The sequence below is a fragment of the Saccopteryx leptura genome, chromosome 4 (assembly GCF_036850995.1).
Source record: "Saccopteryx leptura isolate mSacLep1 chromosome 4, mSacLep1_pri_phased_curated, whole genome shotgun sequence".
In the NCBI taxonomy this organism is placed as follows: Eukaryota; Metazoa; Chordata; class Mammalia; order Chiroptera; family Emballonuridae; genus Saccopteryx; species Saccopteryx leptura.
In genome coordinates this window covers 185,379,791-185,402,434 of record NC_089506.1, presented here as the reverse complement: position 1 = coordinate 185,402,434, position 22,644 = coordinate 185,379,791, and the positions used below count along the sequence as shown (strand labels likewise).

Here is a 22,644-nt window from a genome sequence, read left to right as displayed (position 1 = left end):
TTCTTTTCCAAGTAGTTTCTTAAAAATAACAATAATCACAACAACTTCAGCAAAATGTTGATTCAATTTAGTATGTCTTGAAAACCTTTTATCTATTTCTAGGTTATGTCTAGAGTTTCTTATGTCTAGAGTTTTTGCTCTTGGCTTGATTCCTACCTAGCACTGTTTTTTAGATAGAAAAGCATCTGTAGCAAACTGAACTCAAGTTCTCCCTTTGCCCCACAATGGCCGTGTGACCTGGGGCATAGCATCTAAGTTCTTCAAGTCCCTTTATATTGGTCTCAAGTCAATGGTTCCCTAATTTCTAGGCATAGTTATTTATTTTTTATATTTTTAGGAAGTAAAAAGATATTTGGAGATTAGTCCAGACATCTCAATTTACAAGTGAAGAAAGTGAGGCCCAGAAGAATCAAGTGACTTTATGGTGCCTATCCACCAGGTCCTTGTAGAACCAGTCATGAACTCCAGCTGCCAGAGACCCAGGCATGTGGCCTCTCTACTTTGTGCTGTTCTTAAGTGGATGAGTAGATGACTGATGATATCTGTCACCGTGAGAGGTTTTCCTCAGGCAGATAATGCATGATTATTTTTATATATAACCAGAGTTATGTGCTGGGCAGAGAGGTGGGTTGTCTCTTTAATGCTTCTGGAGTTTTAAGCTCTGGCAAATGTGGCGAGAGTCCCTTGTTGCCATTTGTGTGGCTCCCACTTGCCAACTTGGATCCAGACCGTTTCAGCCGAGCTTGGAAAGTTACACAAATGTCACTTTGCTGGTTTTCCTGTCTCCTGATGCTTTGCGGCAGACTCCAAAGAGTGCTCATTCTTCACGGGTTCCCCCTCGGTGGCGTCTCCGTGAAACATCTCCACAAAGTTTTCCACGGGGAACAGTTCATTACAATCACTGCTGCCACTGACTCCTTAATGTATTCAAAGCTCTGCCGCATGGGCAAGGGCTTTGTCCTTGGCTCTGCTATGGTCAAAGTTTTACCATTAATGTGGATAAATAGATAGATGGCTTGCTGAGCCATCTGATAGATGACACAATGACTATGATTACAAGGGAATTATGTTAATAAAAAGCCTAGAATATGGACTAAATACAGTGAATTTATTTTTAAGAAAAAATTTAAATTCCTGGACTTGGGTACAAAATTTAAAAACTATACAAGAATAGGATGGGAATTTATGTTTGACATACACTGGCATAGGTAAATTTCTACTTTGGCATAGGCAAGATATCCAAGAGTTTAGGCTGACTGTAAGTTTGATATGAGTCAACAGTCATGTGGCTGCAGAAAAGATAATTTCATTTTGGAGTGTCTAACAGCATGTGGTTTTCAGAACAGAAGAAATGATAACTTGGCTCCACTCATTTTAGTCCGACCACATGTGAACTATTATTTTCCTTTCTACGGAGCACAGACATAGTTAAACTGAAGAGTATCTAAAATGCTTAATAAGAGCAAGAGATGACTCAAAAAGTATGACATTATAAAGTATGGTTAAAGGGACTGAAATATTCTATTCTGAGGGATTAATAATAACTGTCAAGAACTATAAGGAGCTAAGATTTTACCATATTTGCAAGCTGACAAAGTTAGCCTGACGCCGTTTCACAGATAGATGCTGGTTGAAGACACAGGCCTTAGAAACAGTTTATTTCAGGAATCACAGTACCCAGATATCAGCCCCTGTGCCAGGTCCTTAAGCGCCAATACCCAGGGTAACACAGAAAAGACCAGGTGATGCTGGAACACACAGTTGATTGCATTACAGGAGAGAAACCCAGAGTTTAGGAAATCCCAATCTTCTATAATAGGCTGCAATCGAACCTTGACAACCCTTTCCCTGAGAGAAGGGTAATGCTCTCTCTACACAAACACCTTTGAAACAGTGAAATGCTATCAGTACCTCTACTGGGAAGACAAGCAGAAAGAGGAGAGGTCCATGAAGAACTGTTTTTCAACAATAACTAGATTGTGAGGATTGTCATGTTAAAGAGTATTAGAGCTCTGTCACTTGTGAAATGACATAACAATGTCCAACTGGTGAGAAATTACCAAAAAATGACAGATAAGAAAATATTTTATAAAAAGCTGAATGAACTCACAATGGGATGGAGACTCCTTAAGAAGTTAGACAAATTTAGCCAGAAACCAGGCAGCCATTTGTTGTGACTTGAAGAAATGGTCGCATAGCCTGACCAGGCGGTGGCACAATGGATAGAGTGTCGGACTGGGATGCGGAGGACCCAGGTTCGAGACCCCGAGGTCGCCAGCTTGAGTGTGGGCTCATCTGGTTTGAGCAAAGCTCACCAGCTTGGACCCAAGGTTGCTGGCTCGAGCAAGGGGTTACTCGGTCTGCTGAAGGTCCGCAGTCAAGGCACATATGAGAAAGCAATCAATGAACAACTAAGGTGTCGCAACGAAAAACTGATGATTGATGCCTCTCATCTCTCTCTGTTGCTGTCTGTCTGTCCCTGTCTATCCCTCTCTCTGACTCTCTCTATATCTCTAAAGAGAAAGGATAAGAAAAAAAAAAGAAATGGTCGCATAGCAAGAAGCACCGAATTGAATGTTACATTAAGCTTTCTCCAGCATCCGCTTCTCAGAAATTAGAGGGAAAGAAAGAAATGAAGTGCCTGACCTGTGGTGGCGCAGTGGATAAAGCATCTACCTGGAAATGCTGAGGTCACCGGTTCAAAACTCTGGGCTTGCCTGGTCAAGGCACATATGGGAGTTGATGCTTCCAGCTCCTCCCCCCTTCTCTCTCTCTCTCTCTCTCTCTCTCTCTCTCTCTCTCTCCTCTAAAATGAATAAATAAAAAAATTTTAAAAAAATTTTAAAAAAAGAAAGAAATGAAGTAACTAGGAAAAAAATGCATGATATGAAAGGAAAAGAGTTACTTTTAAACTTGAAATATCCAGACATCCCTCTGGTAAGCCGGAGACAGGGCTGTATCCAAAGCCTTTATGAACTTCATGTTGTAATCTTCTTTGTCAGGCCTCTTCAGTTAAAAAAAAAAAAGGAGCTACAATTTTGTTTGGAAAGAAAGAAACTCTGCAGCCTTATTCTAGATTGCTTATCCTGAGTTTTGAGAAACAAAATCTTTGCTAAGAAATTCTTTATAATTTAACTGGAAATGGAAATGCTTCCAGTTATCCAGATGCTTAAATCAAAGCTTGGAAATACCCCAGAAGAAAATACATTGCTCATAAGAGTGTTTTAAAGAGACAAAACACGTTTGTTTCCCCCTCCAAGAAAGAAAAAGATTATTTTAGAATAACTGTCCTGTCAGTCAGCAATGTACATCTTCACTTCATGGATTTATTAACTGCTGATTCTGTTTGAAGCCATCTGCATACCACATATACAAGGTAATACAACTCTAACCCATGGGTGCAGATATGACTGTGGGCTTGCCATTTGACCTCTTCGCTTCTCTTTTTTTTTATATATATATGTAGAGTGAGAAGGTTGGAATAGATGACAGCAGTGTTTCTTTCCAGCTTTTCAAATTCCAAAGAATCCAGGAAGAGTTACCTTCTTAAAGACTGCCATAAATTTGGAGCTCTGGGGAGGTAGGTAGCAGGGCTTAGGAGAAAATCAAGGTGGAAGTCCCCTTTGAAAGACGGTTTAAAGGAAATCTCTCTCATCTTAATGCATAGAAACATCAATCAGGATATAAGAGCATTTTGTAGTGCTTTGGAATAAGACATGAATGTAGTTTATGCCAGGAAACTGGAAACCAAATTTTCACTCTATATTATATTCTACAGGGAATACTATTCTCCAAAAAAAAAAATAAAGACCTTGGAAAAGGCTCAGGTTGGCTTTGGGAAGGCCTTGCTTCTGAAGAGGTAGGCACCTCACTGAAGCTAATTGATTTATTCTTTTAAGAAACAAGAGATACACAGTGTAGAGGGTCCTTCTTTTGCAACTAAAGACGAATAGCCTCCTCTGTCATGGGCCAGTCTGATCCCAGATGGCAGGCACGCTGACAGTGGATTGGGCACTTCTTCGAGAGATCATGGCGGTACTCTACAACTGTGTGACTAATCAGTCGTTGATCTCAGAAGACACACATCTTGGATGTCACCAAGTCATCTCAGAATTTATTCAGTACTTTGGGACTTAAACTATCTTTTGAAAATAACTGCGTTTCAATATGTTTTACATGTCAATTCTGAAAGCTGCCATCTTCTTGAAATGACAGGGCTTTTAAAAAATGATTTATGGTGGATGAGCAAAATTTCTCATCACATCAAATTTATCAATCTATTAACCATATAAAAGCATTAGTGTTTCAGTAAAGACTGTAATGAATCCAATAAAAAAGGAACCTGAGTACTTTTTTTCTTCCTGTATATAGAAGCATCTGTTCTAACTTCTGCCTTCTAAATCTGTGGCTTATTTTTGTTTCAGCTTTAACCCTTAAAAATAGTAAAAGAATGATCTGGCTTGGAATGTTCATTAGTTTAACAGCAGGAGTCAAGTTAATCTCCTTCAAATCCCATGCTAGACTTACTTTTCTCAGTATGTAAGATATTTTATAAAGGTCTCTTGGAGAGAACAACGTTGCTCTAGAACGTGAGGTCTCTCGGGGTCATAAACCAGTCAGAACTCAGACTGAGAACGAGTTGGTCACATTTTTTTTTTTAATCAGAAGGCAGCTCTCTTCTAGGATGACCTTGGGAAAGGAATATTTTTTCATCCTGGGATGCAGATATAAACAGTAGAGGGCAGCTGCACGCGTTATAAATATCTGGTAAGGTAGGCAGAATGCTGCACTGGAACGCCTGTTGCCAGAAAGCCGGGACAGGGAGGGCTTAGGTGACATTTCGGGAATGTGCTGTTCACCCCACGGAGCCCTGAGTCATTAAAACAGAGAGTTAGCACTTCTCACAGGAGGGATCGATTTACTCTGAAGAGCCCGAGGCTTTTTATCAGGTGTTATGGTACTCTTGCTCTGGACAAGGGAGGGATGGAGAGGGAGACCAGTGAGAGGAGGTTGACCGAGGCACAGTAATCTGAGAAGGAAAAGCAAAAATAGAGGGAGGAATAAAGGGAGGAAAGAAAGAAGAGCAGGCTTTGAGAGGCCCGTGGTACTTACTGGCAGTCCTGTGCTCGAAGGCCTCGTAGAGGGCAGGTGGCTATTTCAGTATGTTCCCGTTATAGAAGTAGATTCCGGTGTTGTGCTGAGGAAGGCTGGAAAGTGAAATTGACAGCCACCCTTCATGTCATATTCTTTCTCATGAATCTACAGTGAGTCGCACACTTGACTTTGCCTTTTAAGACCCTCCGATGTCTGGCTCCACCTCTATCCTTCCTACCTGAGTTCCAGCTACGGCTCCAATCGTGTTCTCCAGACAGGCTGCTTTCCTGGCTGTAATCCCCTACGACTCCCTTTCCTTATTCTTTCTTTTTCCTTCCTCTCTTCCTTTGCACATATCTAAAACACCTCCTTTTCCTAGGTCAAGATATTATTTATTTCATAATAATAACATACATCGTATAAATCTTTATGCCAAGGACTTAAACATGCACTATCACATCAGAGCCGTTGTCTCCTGAGACACTTCCTTGACTATCTTGGCCCACACCCATCTCTCCTATAGTCTGTTTCATAAATCCTTTTTTCAATGATATAACTCTACTAGAATCAACTTGTAGAAATGGAAGGCTATAGTAATCTACATTTTCAACAAGCTTCCCAGGATAAACTGAGGAGTAACCTAAGAAAGCAGAATTTTGACTATTTCTATTTACTTTATATTTTTCCATATTGTTGATACATTTTTTTTACCATAACCATAGATAACTTATAAAATAAAAATGAGTATGTGGAGACGTACATAGCTCCCAGATGATTTCTGATGATATGAAAACTAGATTATTATTAATCATTTGAACAATGATTCAGGCACATACCTTTTTCATTTCTTAGCTCTCCTACAAGGAAGAAAGGTACTCAAAAGCAAGAACTAACTCTGCATTTTGTCAATCTTTCCAGCGCTAGCAATGCCAGGCTCAAAGCAGGTGCTCAATAAATACTTAAATGGGTTTGATTAGACTCTCAATAAAAATTTTAAAATTTAACAAGGACATACATGGCATGGTATATTTGAAGGGAAAAAATGTTATAATTAGTAGCCTAAGGAAATATGTATTATTAAAACCCCCAAACTACAGGTGACTTAATAAACCATAGAATGACCACAATTAACATCAGTGTTTTGCTTTAATTCTAGAAGCCAAGGATCTTTAAAGTCATCAGTAAACTTAGCATGCAGAAACCAGGAAGTGGTTCACCCTTTTTAATCTGACTCACTGTTGAAGCGATGTGTTAAATTGTAAATTCTACAGAGAAAGAAGAAATTTGAGTAGTTGGAGAGAGAGGAATCCAAACCCATCAGGAACATAAAATGATATAACCACGTTGGGAGACAGTTTCACAGTTCTTCAAAAAGTTAAACATAGAGTTAGCACATCACCCAGCAAATTCACTCCTAGGACTATATCCAAGAGAACTGAAAACACATGTCCATAGAAAGACCGGTACACAAATGTTCATAGCAACATTCTTTGCATTAGCCAATGAATAAACAAACTTTGGTACAGCCAAACAATGGAATATTATTTGGCCATACAAAAGAATGAAATACTAATCCTGCTATAACATAAATGAACCTACCTTGGAAACATGCTAGTAAAAGAAGCTGTACATTAAAGGCCACATATTCTACAATTTCATTTATATGAAATGTCCAGAATGGGCAAATCCATGGTAACAAAAATGGATTAGAGATTGCCAGGGGCTGAGAGGCATTGGGACAGCAGGTGACTGCTAGTGGATATAGCATTCAGGAATTAGATAGTGGTGATGGTCTCACAATTCTGCGAACGTACTAAAAATCCTGGATTGTTTACGTAAAGAAGGTAAATTTTATGGTATGTAGATTATATTGCACTAAAACTATTTTATTTAAATGAAGAAAAAACTGAAGAGGAACATGGGGAAGGGGAAATCTTGGCAGCAGGACCCGCAAAGAATGTTAAAAAAGAAACAAGAAAGCTGCTGTTTTAGGCACAATTGACTTTTTAAACTTTGTTTTTATATAAAAAGATTGATGGCTAGCTGAGGGGAAAATTAAAAGATGTAGACTATAAATACAGCCTGAAGAGTTTAGTTTATATACAGGTTTTCCTACCAATAGCACTTAGAATAAGAAATTTTCACATCTCTTTTTGGTGGAAGTAAATAGTGCTTAGAATAGTTTTTATGTGTATAAGGCAATTGGTAGGAGCCCTTCCTAAAATGGGAGAGGGAAGGATTAGATGAACTTTATGGTCTTGGCTATTTCTCTCTCTCACTCTCTCTCTCTCTCTCTCTGAACACTCGAGCACTCAGCACTCACTCAAACATGTGCCTGCAGTAATTTAGTTTCAGAGAAATGAAAGAGGAGACACTTCTATGTCTTGAAAAGTTTTATTTGGTTTCTATATTCAGCCATAAACACACAGTTCTCTTGAGACTGTAAAAGTCTCCTCCTCTAAACATTAACTCATTTTTTTTTAAAAAACAACAACAAAACTTGATGCTGCACTTGTAACCTATTATTTCAGTTGTTTGTTTGTATAAAGAATGTAAATTCAGGTTATATATAGCTACCACTGCACATGTTATTAATATGAATACATAAAAGGTACCTGGCCTGACAAATTGTTTTAAAACCTCCATAATAAGCCTTTGAATTCAATTTTATTTTAAAAATGAAATATCGGCACTAATCTTCCCAGAATGGAACCATCCCTTCTAAGCCCATGGCCACCCTGTGCTCCTTGCTTTAGGGGAAAACAAATCCCTGCTTTCTGTCCACTCAGCACATTGTTCCTCACTCTCCGCCTGGGACTCGGCTTCCCATGAAAATAAAACAATCTGAGGGACACGATTCAAACAAGGAAGTCTCTTGTTGGCTCTGTCACCAGATTCACGTCAGATTGTCTCTAGTCTTTATTCTCTGGTCAGTGTATTGGATAGCATTTCATTTTTACGTCAGCATTGATGCTCTCGGTTCCATCATCACAACACGTTTGACAATATTTAACCATAGAGGAAACCTAGAAATTGAAACCTTTCTATTTTTAGTTAGTAATATAAATCTCCATTTCTGATATTCTCAAATGTTTTAACCCAGCAGTATATTTACTGTGTATTGGATGGTAGTCTTTGGACCCCATGTTGGTAAAATTTGATTCATTGGGAACACTGAGGAAAAAGAATTCCTTGCCGAGACAAAAAGCACTGCTCGGCAGCCGGGGTCCAGCTCCCACCCTGCTAAGCAAGGGCGTGGTCAAACTGCCCTTTCTCCAGGCCTTCCAGTCCGTCAGCCCAGGTTGAGGTTGGCATACTCCGATACGGGTCCAGAAGAATCCGGAAGCACCTAACGATGAGGATGCCCAAGAAAATAAACAACAAAATCACAAAAACAAATGTGGTTTTTTGCTCCAGAGACATGCTAGAATCTGACAACGTGTTCCCAAAGGGCACTGGGGGTGAGGGGACGGGCTGTCCTCCATCCATGGTCCAGCGAAGCCAGAGCACAGGGTCGCCCGGTTACCGCTTCTTCCATCATTGGTCTGCTGAGATCATGGTGTTCACACCTTGGAGAAGCTGAATTATCTGAAGGAAGAGAGAAAGAGAAAAAGAAAATAACCAAACAAAGAGCAACTTTATTTCTAGGCTCACAGTCATGTCTTTCAGACAGAAGAAGGCATCTCTAAACTTTTTTCACTAGAGATACCTAATTCTATATAATTATGGGGAAGAATATTTCACTCCTGCATAAAATTACCAGATTGTCCTCAGAGCGGTCACGTGGGGCCAGGACAGATGGGCAGGGAAGGTCACCAGAGTACAGAAAATGAGAAAAGTGCAAGGGAATGATGACCTCGAGGTATACTTGCCAGTTTAACATCCAAACCCAGCCTCCTCACCAAGTCTCTTCTAGATTCCCTCCAATAACGTTACTCTTACATCATTCCTATAATGATAACATCGACTGAACACCAACGGTGTGCCAGAACTATGGCGAAACATAGCATGCAGTAGGTACCCTACTACAAGCTCCATGAAAGCAGGGACCTCTACAGCTCCAGTGCAAGGAAAATGAGGCTGGAAAAGGTGCTTAATAGAGCAACTCTCTCAGGGAGCATCCAGTTCTGGGCTCTATCCTCTGGCCTCCATTTTACTGCTAAATGAGCTAAACTGTAATGGAAGTAGACATGCCTATGCATCTCATGTTGCAATAATGAGATGAACGTCTGTGAAAAGCCTTTGAAAAGTACACTAACGGGAAGAACAAAGTGTTGCTTCACTTAAGACATGACTAAGAGAACTGTATGCTTTTTCACTTTCTCTTGCCTGAGCCAAGAGAGAACGGAGGTGTCTCAGACTTCTGGGCCATCAAGCTCCTGCTGCTTTCTCATTTTTCAGAAGAAAACAAAGACTAGGCTCAATACCTGGCCCTAGGAAGCACCTAGAGAACTGAGCTCAGAAAAAAGGAATTGATTCACTGTATTATTTTTTAAAGCCTCACAGTGGCTTCCTACTGACTAAGACCATTTAGTGAGGAGAAAGAGAAGGAAATTCTACTGGTGAAAAAATTATGGAATATGGATATCACTGTTTGTCTTTTAAGGCAATTTGAAGTATACGCAAAAGCCATTAAAAGCTTCACGTATTGAACTATATTTAAATCAAATTTTGTAAAGAAGAGTACCCATATTACACATACGTATATAGAAAAATTATGTGACATATTTATTTAAGAATCTGTCTTTTAGAAAAATTACATAGCAGAGTAGTCAGGTATAAAGATTAACATGAACTTAACAAAATAAGTTCAATGAAAAAAAGCAACTGGCCCTGGCTGGGTAGCTAAGTTGGTTAGAGTGTCATTCTATATGTACGGCTGAAGGATCGATCCCCAGTCAGGGTACATACAAGAATCAACCAATAAATGCATAAATAAGTGGAACAACAAATCGATGGTTTTCTTTCCCTTTCTTCCTCTCTCTCTAAAATCAATAAAATTTAAAAAGCAACCAAATAAAAATAGAAATTATAACCTAAAGCATTAATGCAATATTTCTTCAGCTAACTTATAATCAATGTATTGAAGTACAGCAGTAGTAATCAAAACAGTTTGCATGCATGTTGGCACTTCAAAGTTTATAAAAATCACAGTTTTAAAAACAGTTTATAGGCCCTGGCCTGTTGGCTCAGTGGTAGAGCATCGGCCTGGTGTGTGGAAGTCCCAGGTTCGATTCCCAGTCAGGGCACACAGGAAAAGCACCCATTTGCTTCTCCACCCTTCTGCCTCTCTCTTCTCTTTCTTTCTCTTCCCCTCCAGCAGCCAAGGCTCCATTGGAGCAAAGTTTACCCAAGCACTGAAGATAGCTCTATGGCCTCCGCCTCAGGTGCTAGAATGGCTCTGGCCACAACAGAGCAATGCCTCAGAGGGGCAGAACATTGCCTCCTGGTGGGTATGCCACATGGATCCTGGTTGGGTTCATGTGGGAGTCTGTCTGACTGCCTCCCTGCTTCTAACTTCAGAAAAATACAAAACAACACCAACAACAAAAACAGTTTATAAAGGGAATGATGAGCAGTATTTGGGAAGAAGGAGTTACTAGTTTGGGGGAAAGAATATTTTGCAGTTCCATGACTAATTTTTTTAAAGGCTCAAATAGTTGCAATGGATTTGTTTATGATTCATTTTTATTTTGAAGTAAAATTGAAATAAAATTTGGCTTTTGTTTTTTTAATAAGTTCCTTAGGACTATAGAGGATGTTCACGGGTTGGGTTGGGTTTGGGTCCGCTTGGATGTTAACTCTCGGTAGATAACTGCAGCTGAGGGGAGTGGGCAGGGAATGTCACCAAAACTTCCCATGCAGCTCTCCTTAGTGTTTCTGATTAGAGCCATCTGTACCTACCACCCAACTAGATGTCATCATACCAAATATAAAATTCTCCAAGGGCTGGGTCAAAGAAAGCCATGTAGTGACAGAAGACTAGACACCTAAGGGGTCCCTGCCACATGCCCACTTGCTTTTACATGTCCTCCTGAGGGTTCCCACACTTCCATCCCTGCCTTCTCACTGACTTAATAGGTCCCATTCTATGTCCATTTTCCCTCCAGATCAAATAAAGGCAGAGTCATTTTCTTTGCCTATTCTCCATACAGCTGAGACAGATTGCATTTTCAGAAAGTGCCTAATGAAAACACAGCATAAACCAAAAATGAAATAGGGAAAAAGTAAAGATCATTGACTGTGTAAATGTATAACATAAAGATTTCTAAATTGGGAACAGAAAGGTGAGAGAGGAGCAGATGGTTGCTTCTCTTGTGTGCCCTGACTGGGAATTGAACCTAGGACATTCATAGACTGGGCTAATGCTCTATCCACTGAGCATACCAGCCAGGGCCCAGGAAGGCATTTCTAATTTGTATGGGAATATTCATGCTATTCACTTAAGAGCCAGAAACTCAAGTTTAAAAAGCAACCTGAGAATACAAAAAGATGGCAGCAGAGTAGGCAGACACACAGATGCCCAGCTCTCACCACCAAACTGGAATACAAATCAATTTAGGAAAAATCAGCATGAAAAACCAACTCTGAACTACAAGAACAGCTCTCAAAAACCAAGGAGCAAAGAAGAAGCCACAAAAAACCTGGTAGGGAGTGCCTGAATCTCCCCTGCTTACAGGAATGGAGGGGGGGGGTGAGGCTGAGAGCCCAGAGGGGATCTCACACAAGGGAAAAGGGCAGAAACTACTGCTCACAGCCACTTGCCTGGCGACCAGAGAGCGAGGTGTGTTGAAAAGACCAGCTTATCTCCCAAGTGGAAAGGACAGGGAGAGGGACAGACTGTGAGGGGCTAGGAATGCAGGAGACGAACTAAAAAAGCTGAATCATCCGTGCTGGAGGCGGCCATAGCTGGGGGAGGGACTGAACCTTTCACAAAACAGAGCTGAATTGCTTCCAGATCAGAGATCTCCGGACGTCTATCCAGCTCCAATCAGCACAACAAGACACAGCTAAAAACAAGAAGTGGGGAGGAGGGGCAGTAACTCAGGTCTCCATGGAGATCTGAGATACACCTCCCCCTACTGAAGCTGAGAAAACACTCTGCCCCCAGAGAGATTAATTGGCTAAAGAGGCCTTCAGAGTCTCAGGTTACACCCACCACATTCCTGGATACAGTTTCAAGGAAGCCCCCTGCTGAGATCAGTAAAAAGACTATCACCTGTTAAGAAAACAAACAAATCAAGACTTCAAAGCTGCCCAAATCCAAAAGTGGATTACAGATAACAGCTGATACCAACCCAAGAAGACCTAGAAATAACTGAAAACTGGAGGTAGACAGTTTTCAGGTTGAGTCTAGGCTTGTTGTACACCAAGCCTAGATTCAACCAACTCTACAAATAAAAAACCCAAAAACAGACAATGAGAAGACAAAGAAGTGCAATCCAAATGAAACCACAAGAGACACCTTCAAAAGATGAACTGAGTGATACGGAAATAATCAAACTTCCAGATGTAGAGTTCAAAATAATGATTGTAAAGATGCTTAGGGATCTTAGAACAATAATGGATGGTCATTATGAACACCTAAATAAAGAAATAGCAGGTATAAAAAAGAATCAGTTGGAGATGATAAACACAATATCAGAAATAAAGACCACAATGTAAGGAATTAAAAACAGGATAGACAGAGCTGAGGATTGAATCAGCGAGTTGGAGGACAACTGGAATGAAGGCATGAAAGTAGAGAAGAAAAGAGAAAAGAGACTCAAAAAGTCAGAGGAAACCCTTAGAGAGCTCTGTGACAACAAGAAGAGAAATAACATCCGCATCATAGGGGTTCCGGAAGAAGTAGAAAAAGAACAAGTGATAGAGACTTTGTTCAATCATATCATAGCTGAAAACTTCCCTAAATTAATGCAAGAGAAACTCTCACAAGTCCAAGAAGCACAGAGGACTCCATTAAAGAGAAACCCAAAGAAACCTACACCAAGACACAACATAATTAAAATACCAAAGCTAAGTGATAAAGAGAAAATATTAAAAGCTGCAAGAGATGGCCTGACCTGTGGCTCAGTGGATAAAGTGTCGACCTGGAAATGCTGAGGTCGCCGGTTCGAAACCCTGGGCTTGCCTGGTCAAGGCACATATGGGAGTTGATGCTTCCAGCTCCTCCCCCCTTCTCTCTCTCTCTGTCTCTCCTCTCTCTCTATCCCTCTGTCTCTCCCTCTCCTCTCCAAAAATGAGTAAATAAAAATAAAAAAAAATTAAAAAATAAAAAAAAGCTGCAAGAGAAAAAAAAGTTATCACCTACAAAGGAGCCCCCATAAGGATTACATCCAACTTCCCAACAGAAACACTTGAGGCCAGAAGGGAATGGCAAGAAATATTCAAAGTAATGCAGAACAAGAACCTACAACCAAGACTACTTTATCCAGCAAGGCTATCGTTTAAAATAAAAGGAAAAATAAAAAGCTTCCCAGACAAAAAACAACTCAAGGAATTCATTACAACCAAACCAATGCTGCAGGAAATGTTAAGGGGCCTGTTGTAAACAGATCAAAGTGGGAAAAGAATATAGCAAAAAAAGAATACACCTTTAAAGAAGAAAATGGCAATAAACAACTTCATATCAATAATAACCTTAAACGTAAATGGATTAAATGATCCAATCAAAAGACATAGGGTAGCTGCGTGGATAAGAAAACAGGACCCATACATATGCTGTCTATAAGAGACACACCTTAGAACAAAAGATACACATAGATTGAAGGTAAAAGGATGGAAAAAAACATTTCATGCAAATGGAAATGAAAAAAAAGCTGGGGTAGCAATACTTATATCAGACAAATTGGACTTTAAAACAAAGGATATAGTAAGAGATAAAGAAGACCACTACATAATGATAAAGGGAGTAATCCAACAGGAAGATATAACTATTATAAATATCTATGCACCTAATATAGGAGCACCCAAATATATAAAGCAGACTTTGATGGATTTAAAGGGTGAGATCAACAGCAATACTATAATAATAGGGGATTTCAATACCGCACTAACATCACTAGATAGATCCTCAAGAAAGAAAATTAATAAAGAAACAGCAGACTTATTGGAAACACTAGATCAACTCGATTTAATAGATATCTTCAGAACCTTTCACCCTAAAGCAGCAGAATATACATTCTTTTCAAGTGCTCATGGTACATTCTCTAGGATAGACCACATGTTAGGGCACAAAAGTGCTCTCAACAAATTTAAGAAGACTGAAATCATATCAAGCACTTTCTCCGATCACAATGGCATGAAACTAGAAATGAACCACAACAGAAAAGCTCAAAAATTCTCAAACACATGGAAACTAAATAGCAGGTTGTTAAATAATGAATGGATTAAGAATGAGATCAAAGAAGAAATAAAAAAATTCCTAGAAATGAATGACAATGAGTATACAACAACTCAAAATTTATGGGACACAGCAAAAGCAGTACTGAGAGGGAAGTTCATAGCACTATAGGCACACTTTCAGAAGCTAGAAAAAGCTCAAATAAACAACTTAACCCTGCATCTAAAAGAATTAGAAAAAGAACAGCAAGTAAAGCCCAAATGTAGTAGAAGGAAGGAAATAATAAAGGTCAGAGCTGAAATAAATGACATAGAGGCTAAAGAAACAATACAGAGGATCAATGAAACTAGGAGCTGGTTCTTTGAAAAGTAAACAAGATTGATGAACCTTTAACTAGACTCACCAAGAGAAAGAGAGAGAGGACTCAAATAAATAAAATTAGAAATGAGAGAGGAGAAATAACAACTGACACAACAGAAATACAAAATATTGTAAGAAAATACTATGAAGAACTGTATGCCAAAAAACTAGACAACCTAGATGAAATGGAAAAATTCCTTGAAACATACAATCTTCCAAAAATCAATCTGGAAGAATCAGATAACCTAAATAGACCGATTACAACAAATGAGATCAAAACAGTTATCAAAAAACTCCCAACAAAGAAAAGTCCGGGGCCCGATGGCTTCACAACGGAATTCTACCAAATATTCAAAGAAGAACTAACTCCTATCCTTCTCAAACTATTTCAAAAAATTCAAGAGGAAGGAAGACTTCCAAGCTCCTTTTATGAGGCGAGCATAATTCTGATTCCAAAACCAGGCAAAGACAACACAAAGAAAGAAAATTATAGGCCAATATCTCTGATGAATATAGATGCTAAAATCCTCAACAAAATATTAGCAAACCGGATCCAACAATATATGGAAAAAATCATACACCGTGATCAAGTGGGATTTATTCTGGGGAGGCAAGGATGGTACAATATTCGTAAATCAATCAATGTGATTCATCACATAAACAAAAAGAAGGAGAAAAACCATATGATAATTTCAATAGATGCAGAAAAAGCATTTGATAAAATCCAGCACCCATTCATGATCAAAACTCTCAGCAAAGTGGGAATACAGGGAACATACTTTAACATGATAAAGGCCATCTATGAGAAACCCACAGCCAACATCATACTCAATGGGCAAAAATTAAAAGCAATACCCTTAAGATCAGGAACAAGGCAGGGGTGCCCCCTTTCACCACTCTTATTTAACATAGTCCTGGAAGTCCTAGCCACAGCAATCAGACAAGAAGAAGAAATAAAAGGCATTCAAGTTGGAAAAGAAGAAGTAAAACTATCATTATTTGCAGATGATATGATATTGTATATAGAAAACCCTAAAGTCTCAGTCAAGAAGTACTGGACCTGATAAATGAATTCAGCAAAGTGGCAGGATATAAAATCAACACTCAGAAATCAGAGGCATTTTTATACGCCAACAATGAACAGTCAGAAAGAGAAATTAAGGAAACAATCCCCTTTACAATTACAACCAAAAAAATAAAGTACCTAGGAGTAAACTTAACCAAGGAGACTAAAGACTTGTACTTGGAAAATTACAAAGCATTGATAAAAGAAGTCAAGGAAGATACAAACAAGTGGAAGCATATACCGTGCTCATGGTTAGGAAGAATAAACATCATTAAAATGTCTATTTTACCCAAAGCAATCTATAAATTCAATGCAATACCAATTAAAATACCAATGACATACTTCAAAGATATAGACCACATATTCCAAAAATTTATATGGAACCAAAAGAGAATACGAATAGCCTCAGCAATCTTAAAAAAGAAGAATAAAGTGGGAGGTATCACACTTCCTGATATCAAGTTATACTACAAGGCCATTGTACTCAAAACAGCCTGGTACTGGCATAAGAACAGGCATATAGATCAATGGAACAGAACAGAGAACCCAGAAATAAACCCACAGTTCTATGGACAACTGATATTTGACAAAGGAGGTAAAGAAATACAATGGCGTAAAGACAGCCTCTTTAACAAATGGTGTTGGGAAAATTGGACAGCTACCTGCAAAAAAATGAAACTAGATCACCAGCTTACACCACTCACAAAAATAAATAAGATAGATTTTATCAAAATAGATAAAAGACTTAAATGTAGGCCGTGAAACCATAAGCATCTTAGAAGAAAACATAGGCAGTAAGCTATCTGACATCTCTCGGAGCAATATATTTGCTGATTTATCTCCACAGGGAAGTGAAATAAAAGACAGGATAAACAAATGAGACTATATCAGACTAAAAAGCTTTTGCACAGCTAAAGACAACAAGAACAGAATAAAAAGACAAACTACGCAATGGGAGAACATATTTGACAATACGTCTGATAAGGGGTTAATAACCAAAATTTATAAAGAACTTGTAAATCTCAACACCAGGAAGACAAACAATCCAATCCAAAAATGGGCAAAAGAGATGAATAGACACTTCTCCAAAGAGGACATACAGATGGCCAATAGGCATATAAAAAAATGCTCAACATCACTAATCATTAGAGAAATGCAAATTAAAACCACAATGAGATATCACCTCACACCAGCCAGAATGGCGCTCATCAACAAAACAACACAGAATAAGTGCTGGCGAGGATGTGGAGAAAAGGGAACCCTCCCGCACTGCTGGTGGGAATGCAGACTGGTGCAGCCACTGTGGAAAACAGTATGGAGATTTCTCAAAAAACTGAAAATCGAACTGCCTTTTGACCCAGCTATCCCACTTTTAGGAATATACCCCAAAGACACCATAGAACGGCTCCAAAAGGAGAAATGCACCCCCATGTTTGTGGCAGCATTGTTCACAATAACAAAGATCTGGAAACAGCCCAAGTGTCCGTCAGAGGATGAGTGGATTAAAAAGCTTTGGTACATATATACTATGGAATACTACTCAGCCATAAGAAATGATGACATCGGATCATTTACAATAACATGGATGGACCTTGATAACATTATACAGAATGAAATAAGTAAATCAGAAAAAAACTAAAAACTATATGAATCCATACATAGAAGGGACATAAAAATGAGACTCAGAGACATGAACAAGAATGAGATGGCAACAGGGGTGGGGGGTGGGGGGAGGGGGGATGGGGCAAAGAAGGAGAGAGGGGTTGGGGGAGGGGAGGGGCACAAGAAAACCAGATAGAAGGTGACAGAAGACAATTTAACTTTGGGGGAGGGGTACACAGCACAATCAAATGTCAAAATAATCTAGAGATGTTTTCTTTCAACATATGCACCCTGATTTATCAATGTCACTGCATTAAATTTAATAAGTAAAATAAAAAAAAAAAGATTTCTAAATCTATGGAATTCAATGAAGATGGTAAAAAAACTGTGTATAGGACCCTTGGAGCCTGTGATAATTACTCCCCATCCATAGCCTGGCTGACTAGTATAGCAATACCTCGTTCAGTCCTGGTCTTCACTGGATAAGAGTCATGCTGACACCCAGGAGCAGTCTTCTCTAGCTTTGTCCTTTGTACAAAGCAGATGCCAAATCCTTTCCTCTTAGCTCAACATCTCCTACTTCCTAGGTTTTTCCCTTGATTCATGTTTTAGAGCTGGTGCACCATTCATTTGGGGGCTGCAGTGATGGGCAACCCTCCCCAAAAGCCCCAGCAAATAACCTATCTAGTCACCTGATTCAGATTAGAATAATTTAAAAATCAGTTTTAATTTGTAGTTTTACCCTCCTATCTGATTAAAAAGGTAGATGCAAGGATATGGTTAACTCTTTTTGCAGCATGATTACGTGTTTTGAAACTCTATATAGCTCTTTATAAATTGTAAGCCTCTCTCTTCCCAGGATACTGTAGTGCCTAGGTTACTACTATTAAAATTAGTTTGTTTGGTTAAATTATTAAAGTATATTAAATTGTAATAATTTGCCAAGTAAAGTGACACATTAAGATAGTGGGGATTTGTTAGTGAACACTATTGCTACTTGAAGGAGGGGGGAAATGTGATTGACTGAAAGGTATATTTTGCTTGGAGTGGGGGGGCTGCTAGAGAGGACTGGGGGCATAGAGATGGTGCTATAAGCAGATGGTCCAGCAGGAGAGTCCTGGGAGGGAGAGTGGGATGGTGGGTAGAGATGTGAAACCAGGAGATGGTTATAAAAGGATTTAGGAACACAGGGATCCAGAAAGAAATATCAACTCTTTCACAATTTTGCTTAGGTCTGGTTGAAATCCTTGGAAGATTGGCCCTGGCTGGTTGGCTCAGTAGTAGAGCGTTGACCTGGCATGCAGGAGTCCCGGGTTTAATTCCCGGCCAGGGCACACAGGAGAAGCGCCCATCTGCTTCTCCACCCCTCCCCCTCTCCTTCCTCTCTGTCTCTCTCTTCCCCTCCTGCAGCCAAGGCTCCATTGAAGCAAAGTTGGCCCGGGTGCTGAGGATGGCTCCATGGCCTCTGCCTCAGGCACTAGAATGGCCCTGGTTGCAACAGAGCAACGCCCCAGATGGGCAGAGCTTCGCCCCCTGGTGGATATGCCGGGTGGATCCCGGTCCGGTGCATGCACGCATACGGGAGTCTGTCTGACTGTCTCCCCACTTCTAACTTAGGAAAAAAAAAAAAAAGAACAAAATCCCCCCAAAATTCACAATCAGCTAATCAATAATTTATAAATTTAGAAAGTTTAACAGTATGTTTAAGATAAAGTGTCAGACATAATAAGATGCAGAAAGAGAACTAAATATAACCACAGTATAAAAATATTCAAAAGCATGTACATTTTAAAATTGTCTGTCTTAGAGTAAAATGTCTCTTTTTGGTGTATAAATGATTTTTAGGAAATGTCCACAATTTAGCAGAATAATGAAATCTTTCTTTTAGATGAATAGTGAAATCTGGGCAGGTAAATTACATCAGAAGATCTTGACACAACCATCGTAAGTGTTAATAATAACAGACAGTTATTTTCATTATAAGAAAGACCATAGTTACAGCTCTATTTCATCTTGACTGGCTTCCCCCTGTCACCCAGCGCCTCTGGGCCTCCCCTTAGCTAGGTCTGTGTGTGTGTGCACTCAGGAAAGAAAGTCTCCTTTTAAAACAGGGCCAAGCAAAGCTTAATTAAAAGATGCCATTTTTTAAAATCCTAGATGATGATCCTATTAATCAGTGTCACCCCAATAAATTTAACTTAAAAATATTGTAATCCTCACAACTCAGTGTATGTGTATGTATGAATATAGATATTTGTCCAAAAAATAAAAAAGTCCTATAACACAGTGGTCCCCAACCTTTTTTGGGCCACGAATCGGTTTAATGTCAGAAAATATTTTCACGGACCAGTCTTTAGGGTGGGACAGATAAATGTATCACGTGGCCAAGACAAGCGTCAAGAGTGAGTCTTAGATGGATGTAACAGAGGGGATCTGGTCATTTTTAAAAAATAAAACATCTTTCAGACTTAAATATAAATAAAATGGAAATAATGTAAGTTATTTACTCTTTCTCTGCGGACCGGTACCAAATGGCCCACGGACCGGTACCGGTCCACGGCCCGGGGGTTGGGGACCACTGCTATAACACATCCCTTTTCTTAAGCCAGGCTTCAGATATGCATAAAGTGGAAAACGCCCTGAATTGCTTGTGAGGCCCCGTGTGAGCGGTCCATCTCAGCCAGTCATCCTCACTGTCAGCCACTCCGGAAGAGTAATTTGCAAAGACGCTGTCTCTTTCCTTCCTGTGCTTCCTACATACCACATCAAGGTCCATCTTTCTGAGCTCAGATCTTGCCACTCCTCCCCCAGAAAATCTTTGTCCTCCAATGTCCAAGATCCTAACCCACCCATTAACCCCTTTACGGACCTGATGCCCCATTTCCAAGACCACAAATTAGGGCATATTCTGACAACGGAATTTTCCTAGGGTATTTATTCATTTTCACAGTATGTTTTAAAGGAACAAACATCACATCACCTCTGGCTTTAAGTAAAATGACCAACATATTGATAAGAACAAGCTGACGTGCCATTGGGTCTGCAGACACGTGAGAAGGCCTCACCTGGTCTGCTGGGCAGTTCACCCAGCACCCCGCTGCTCCTTGACTACCTCCTGTGTCCCGCCAGTGAGCTCTGAGTCCTGGTGCTCTCCTCCTTGCTCTGTTCCCGCCTGCGGGTGTCTCCTCTTCCCACAAGGTCCAAACCAAATACCACCTCTTCAGTGGGGCCTACACCTGCCCCTTCACCACGGGAAATGGGTGCTTTCTGCTCTGTCTCCAGGAGGACTTCACCTGCATGTCTGCGGCAGCACTGATTATAGGACAAGTGCCCTAGGGGTTCGCTTCCCGCCCCTCATTAAGCAGAGGCTCCTTGGGGAATTCCTTGCTGTCTGGGATCACTGGCTCTTTCAATAGGGGTTGACTCCAATCTCTAGTCCAGGGCACTGAATTCAAACTTCAGGTGCCCACTGATGCAGAAGGGGGTAGGAAAAAGCATATGCCAGCCACCTGAGCTGGGATGTCAGACCACTGTGTTTGAGAGAGACCTTGCTTCAAAGAATTGCAAATAGTCTGAGTCACAATGACACTTTTTTTTTTTTTTTTTTTTTTTGGTATTTTTCCAAAGCTGGAAACGGGGAGACAGTCAGACAGACTCCCGCATGCGCCCAACTGGGATCCACCCGGCACGCCCACCAGGGACGAAGCTCTGACCACCAGGGGGAGATGCTCTGCCCCTCCGGGGCATCGCTGTGCCGCGACCAGAGCCACTCTAGCGCCTGGGGCAGAGGCCAAGGAGCCATCCCCAGCGCCCGGGCCATCTTTGCTCCAATGAAGCCTTGGCTGCAGGAGGGGAAGAGAGAGACAGAGAGGAAGGAGGGGGGTGGAGAAGCAAATGGGCACTTCTCCTATGTGCCCTGGCCGGGAATCGAACCTGGGTCCCCCCACACGCCAGGCCGACGCTCTACCGCTGAGCCAACCGGCCAGGGCACAATGACACTTTAATAGCTACAGATCTCATGATAGGAAGAACAGTTATTTGGCCGTTTGCATTTTTCTCGGCCTCAGTGCTGATGGCTGAAATATAAAAACCAACTGGAGATAAGCAGTTTCCCTCGATTTAAGGGGTCAACCCTTTCTTACCTAATCGGCCTATTTTTGATCAGGAAGAGTACCCATTTAAAATATCCTGAATCCAAACGTCTTACATGGAAACTATAAATGTCAACACAGAGCCTTCTTAAGCTCGGGTCCTTCCTTTGCACATTTCATATCATTACCATCGCATCATAATGAGGGAAAATATTTTATCTGAAGAAAATATATCTTAGAGCAACGACCTGTTTCCCTTGTTATTTTTTTGAAGTGACAGCAACAGGATAAGTTAAGTGTATTTGGCACTACACACAGGCATCTCATTCTGCCACCTCACTTGTGTCATCGGCTCCGGGGACCACCCTCCTGCAGTCGGTTGCAATAACAGTTGTGGCAGATTCAGTACAGGTGCAGTCCTGCCTGGCGCATAGTGAGTGGTCAATAGATGGGTGATGATGAATGAGTGTATTCTCTTTATACTAAATAAGATTTATTTCTAATTTGTTATGTAAATAAGCCCACAAAGCAATAGAGATGATAAGTAAACTGCCTCCCCCTAAAGAAAACAGTTACCAGGATTGCAGCATCCCCCTAAGGATGTGGGATTGCAACTTTCTCTCTGGCATGTTGACAGAAAGTCGTCATCTTCCGGCTGCTCATGGTATGCAGGGTGCCAGTTAGGCAAAGCTGTCTGTATTTTAAGGACTCCCAAACCACATAATTGCTGTACCTAATTTTTAAAACTTCTACGCCAGAAACCTAGTTATGTGACTTGACATGTTTTCGAAAGTAGGTGTAAAAACAGTTCGCCCATTGATCAAGAACACTCACAGGCTTGTCCAGTTGACTTTCACATGTGGCAGACAGGACACTTTGTCCTGCAAAGACACCCTGTGTTCCTTATTTATATTTATCCAGCACCCTAGTGAGCCCAATCTGCAGACTGCAACAGGAAGGGAATTGACTAGGTAAGCAGGACTGAATTTGTAACAACTGGCAGAGACAAACTTACTCAAGTGAAGCACTATTCTGCCACCGTTCTCAAGCTGACTGTTGAAATGTTAACGTGGCTTTCAATGATTAAA

General features: G+C 40.4%; 1 protein-coding gene across 1 annotated transcript in view; it reads right to left on the bottom strand.

Annotated features, from left to right (window-relative positions):
- Positions 1–8,201: 8,201 nt before the first annotated feature.
- CTXN3 (cortexin 3) overlaps positions 8,202–22,644 on the bottom strand; it is a 63,300-nt gene continuing 48,857 nt past the window's right edge. The window contains exon 3 of the mRNA XM_066379929.1: positions 8,202–8,682. Within this exon, the coding sequence (XP_066236026.1) occupies positions 8,338–8,583 (246 nt within the window). The 5' untranslated portion in view covers positions 8,584–8,682 and the 3' untranslated portion in view covers positions 8,202–8,337. The remainder of the gene's footprint in view (positions 8,683–22,644) is intronic.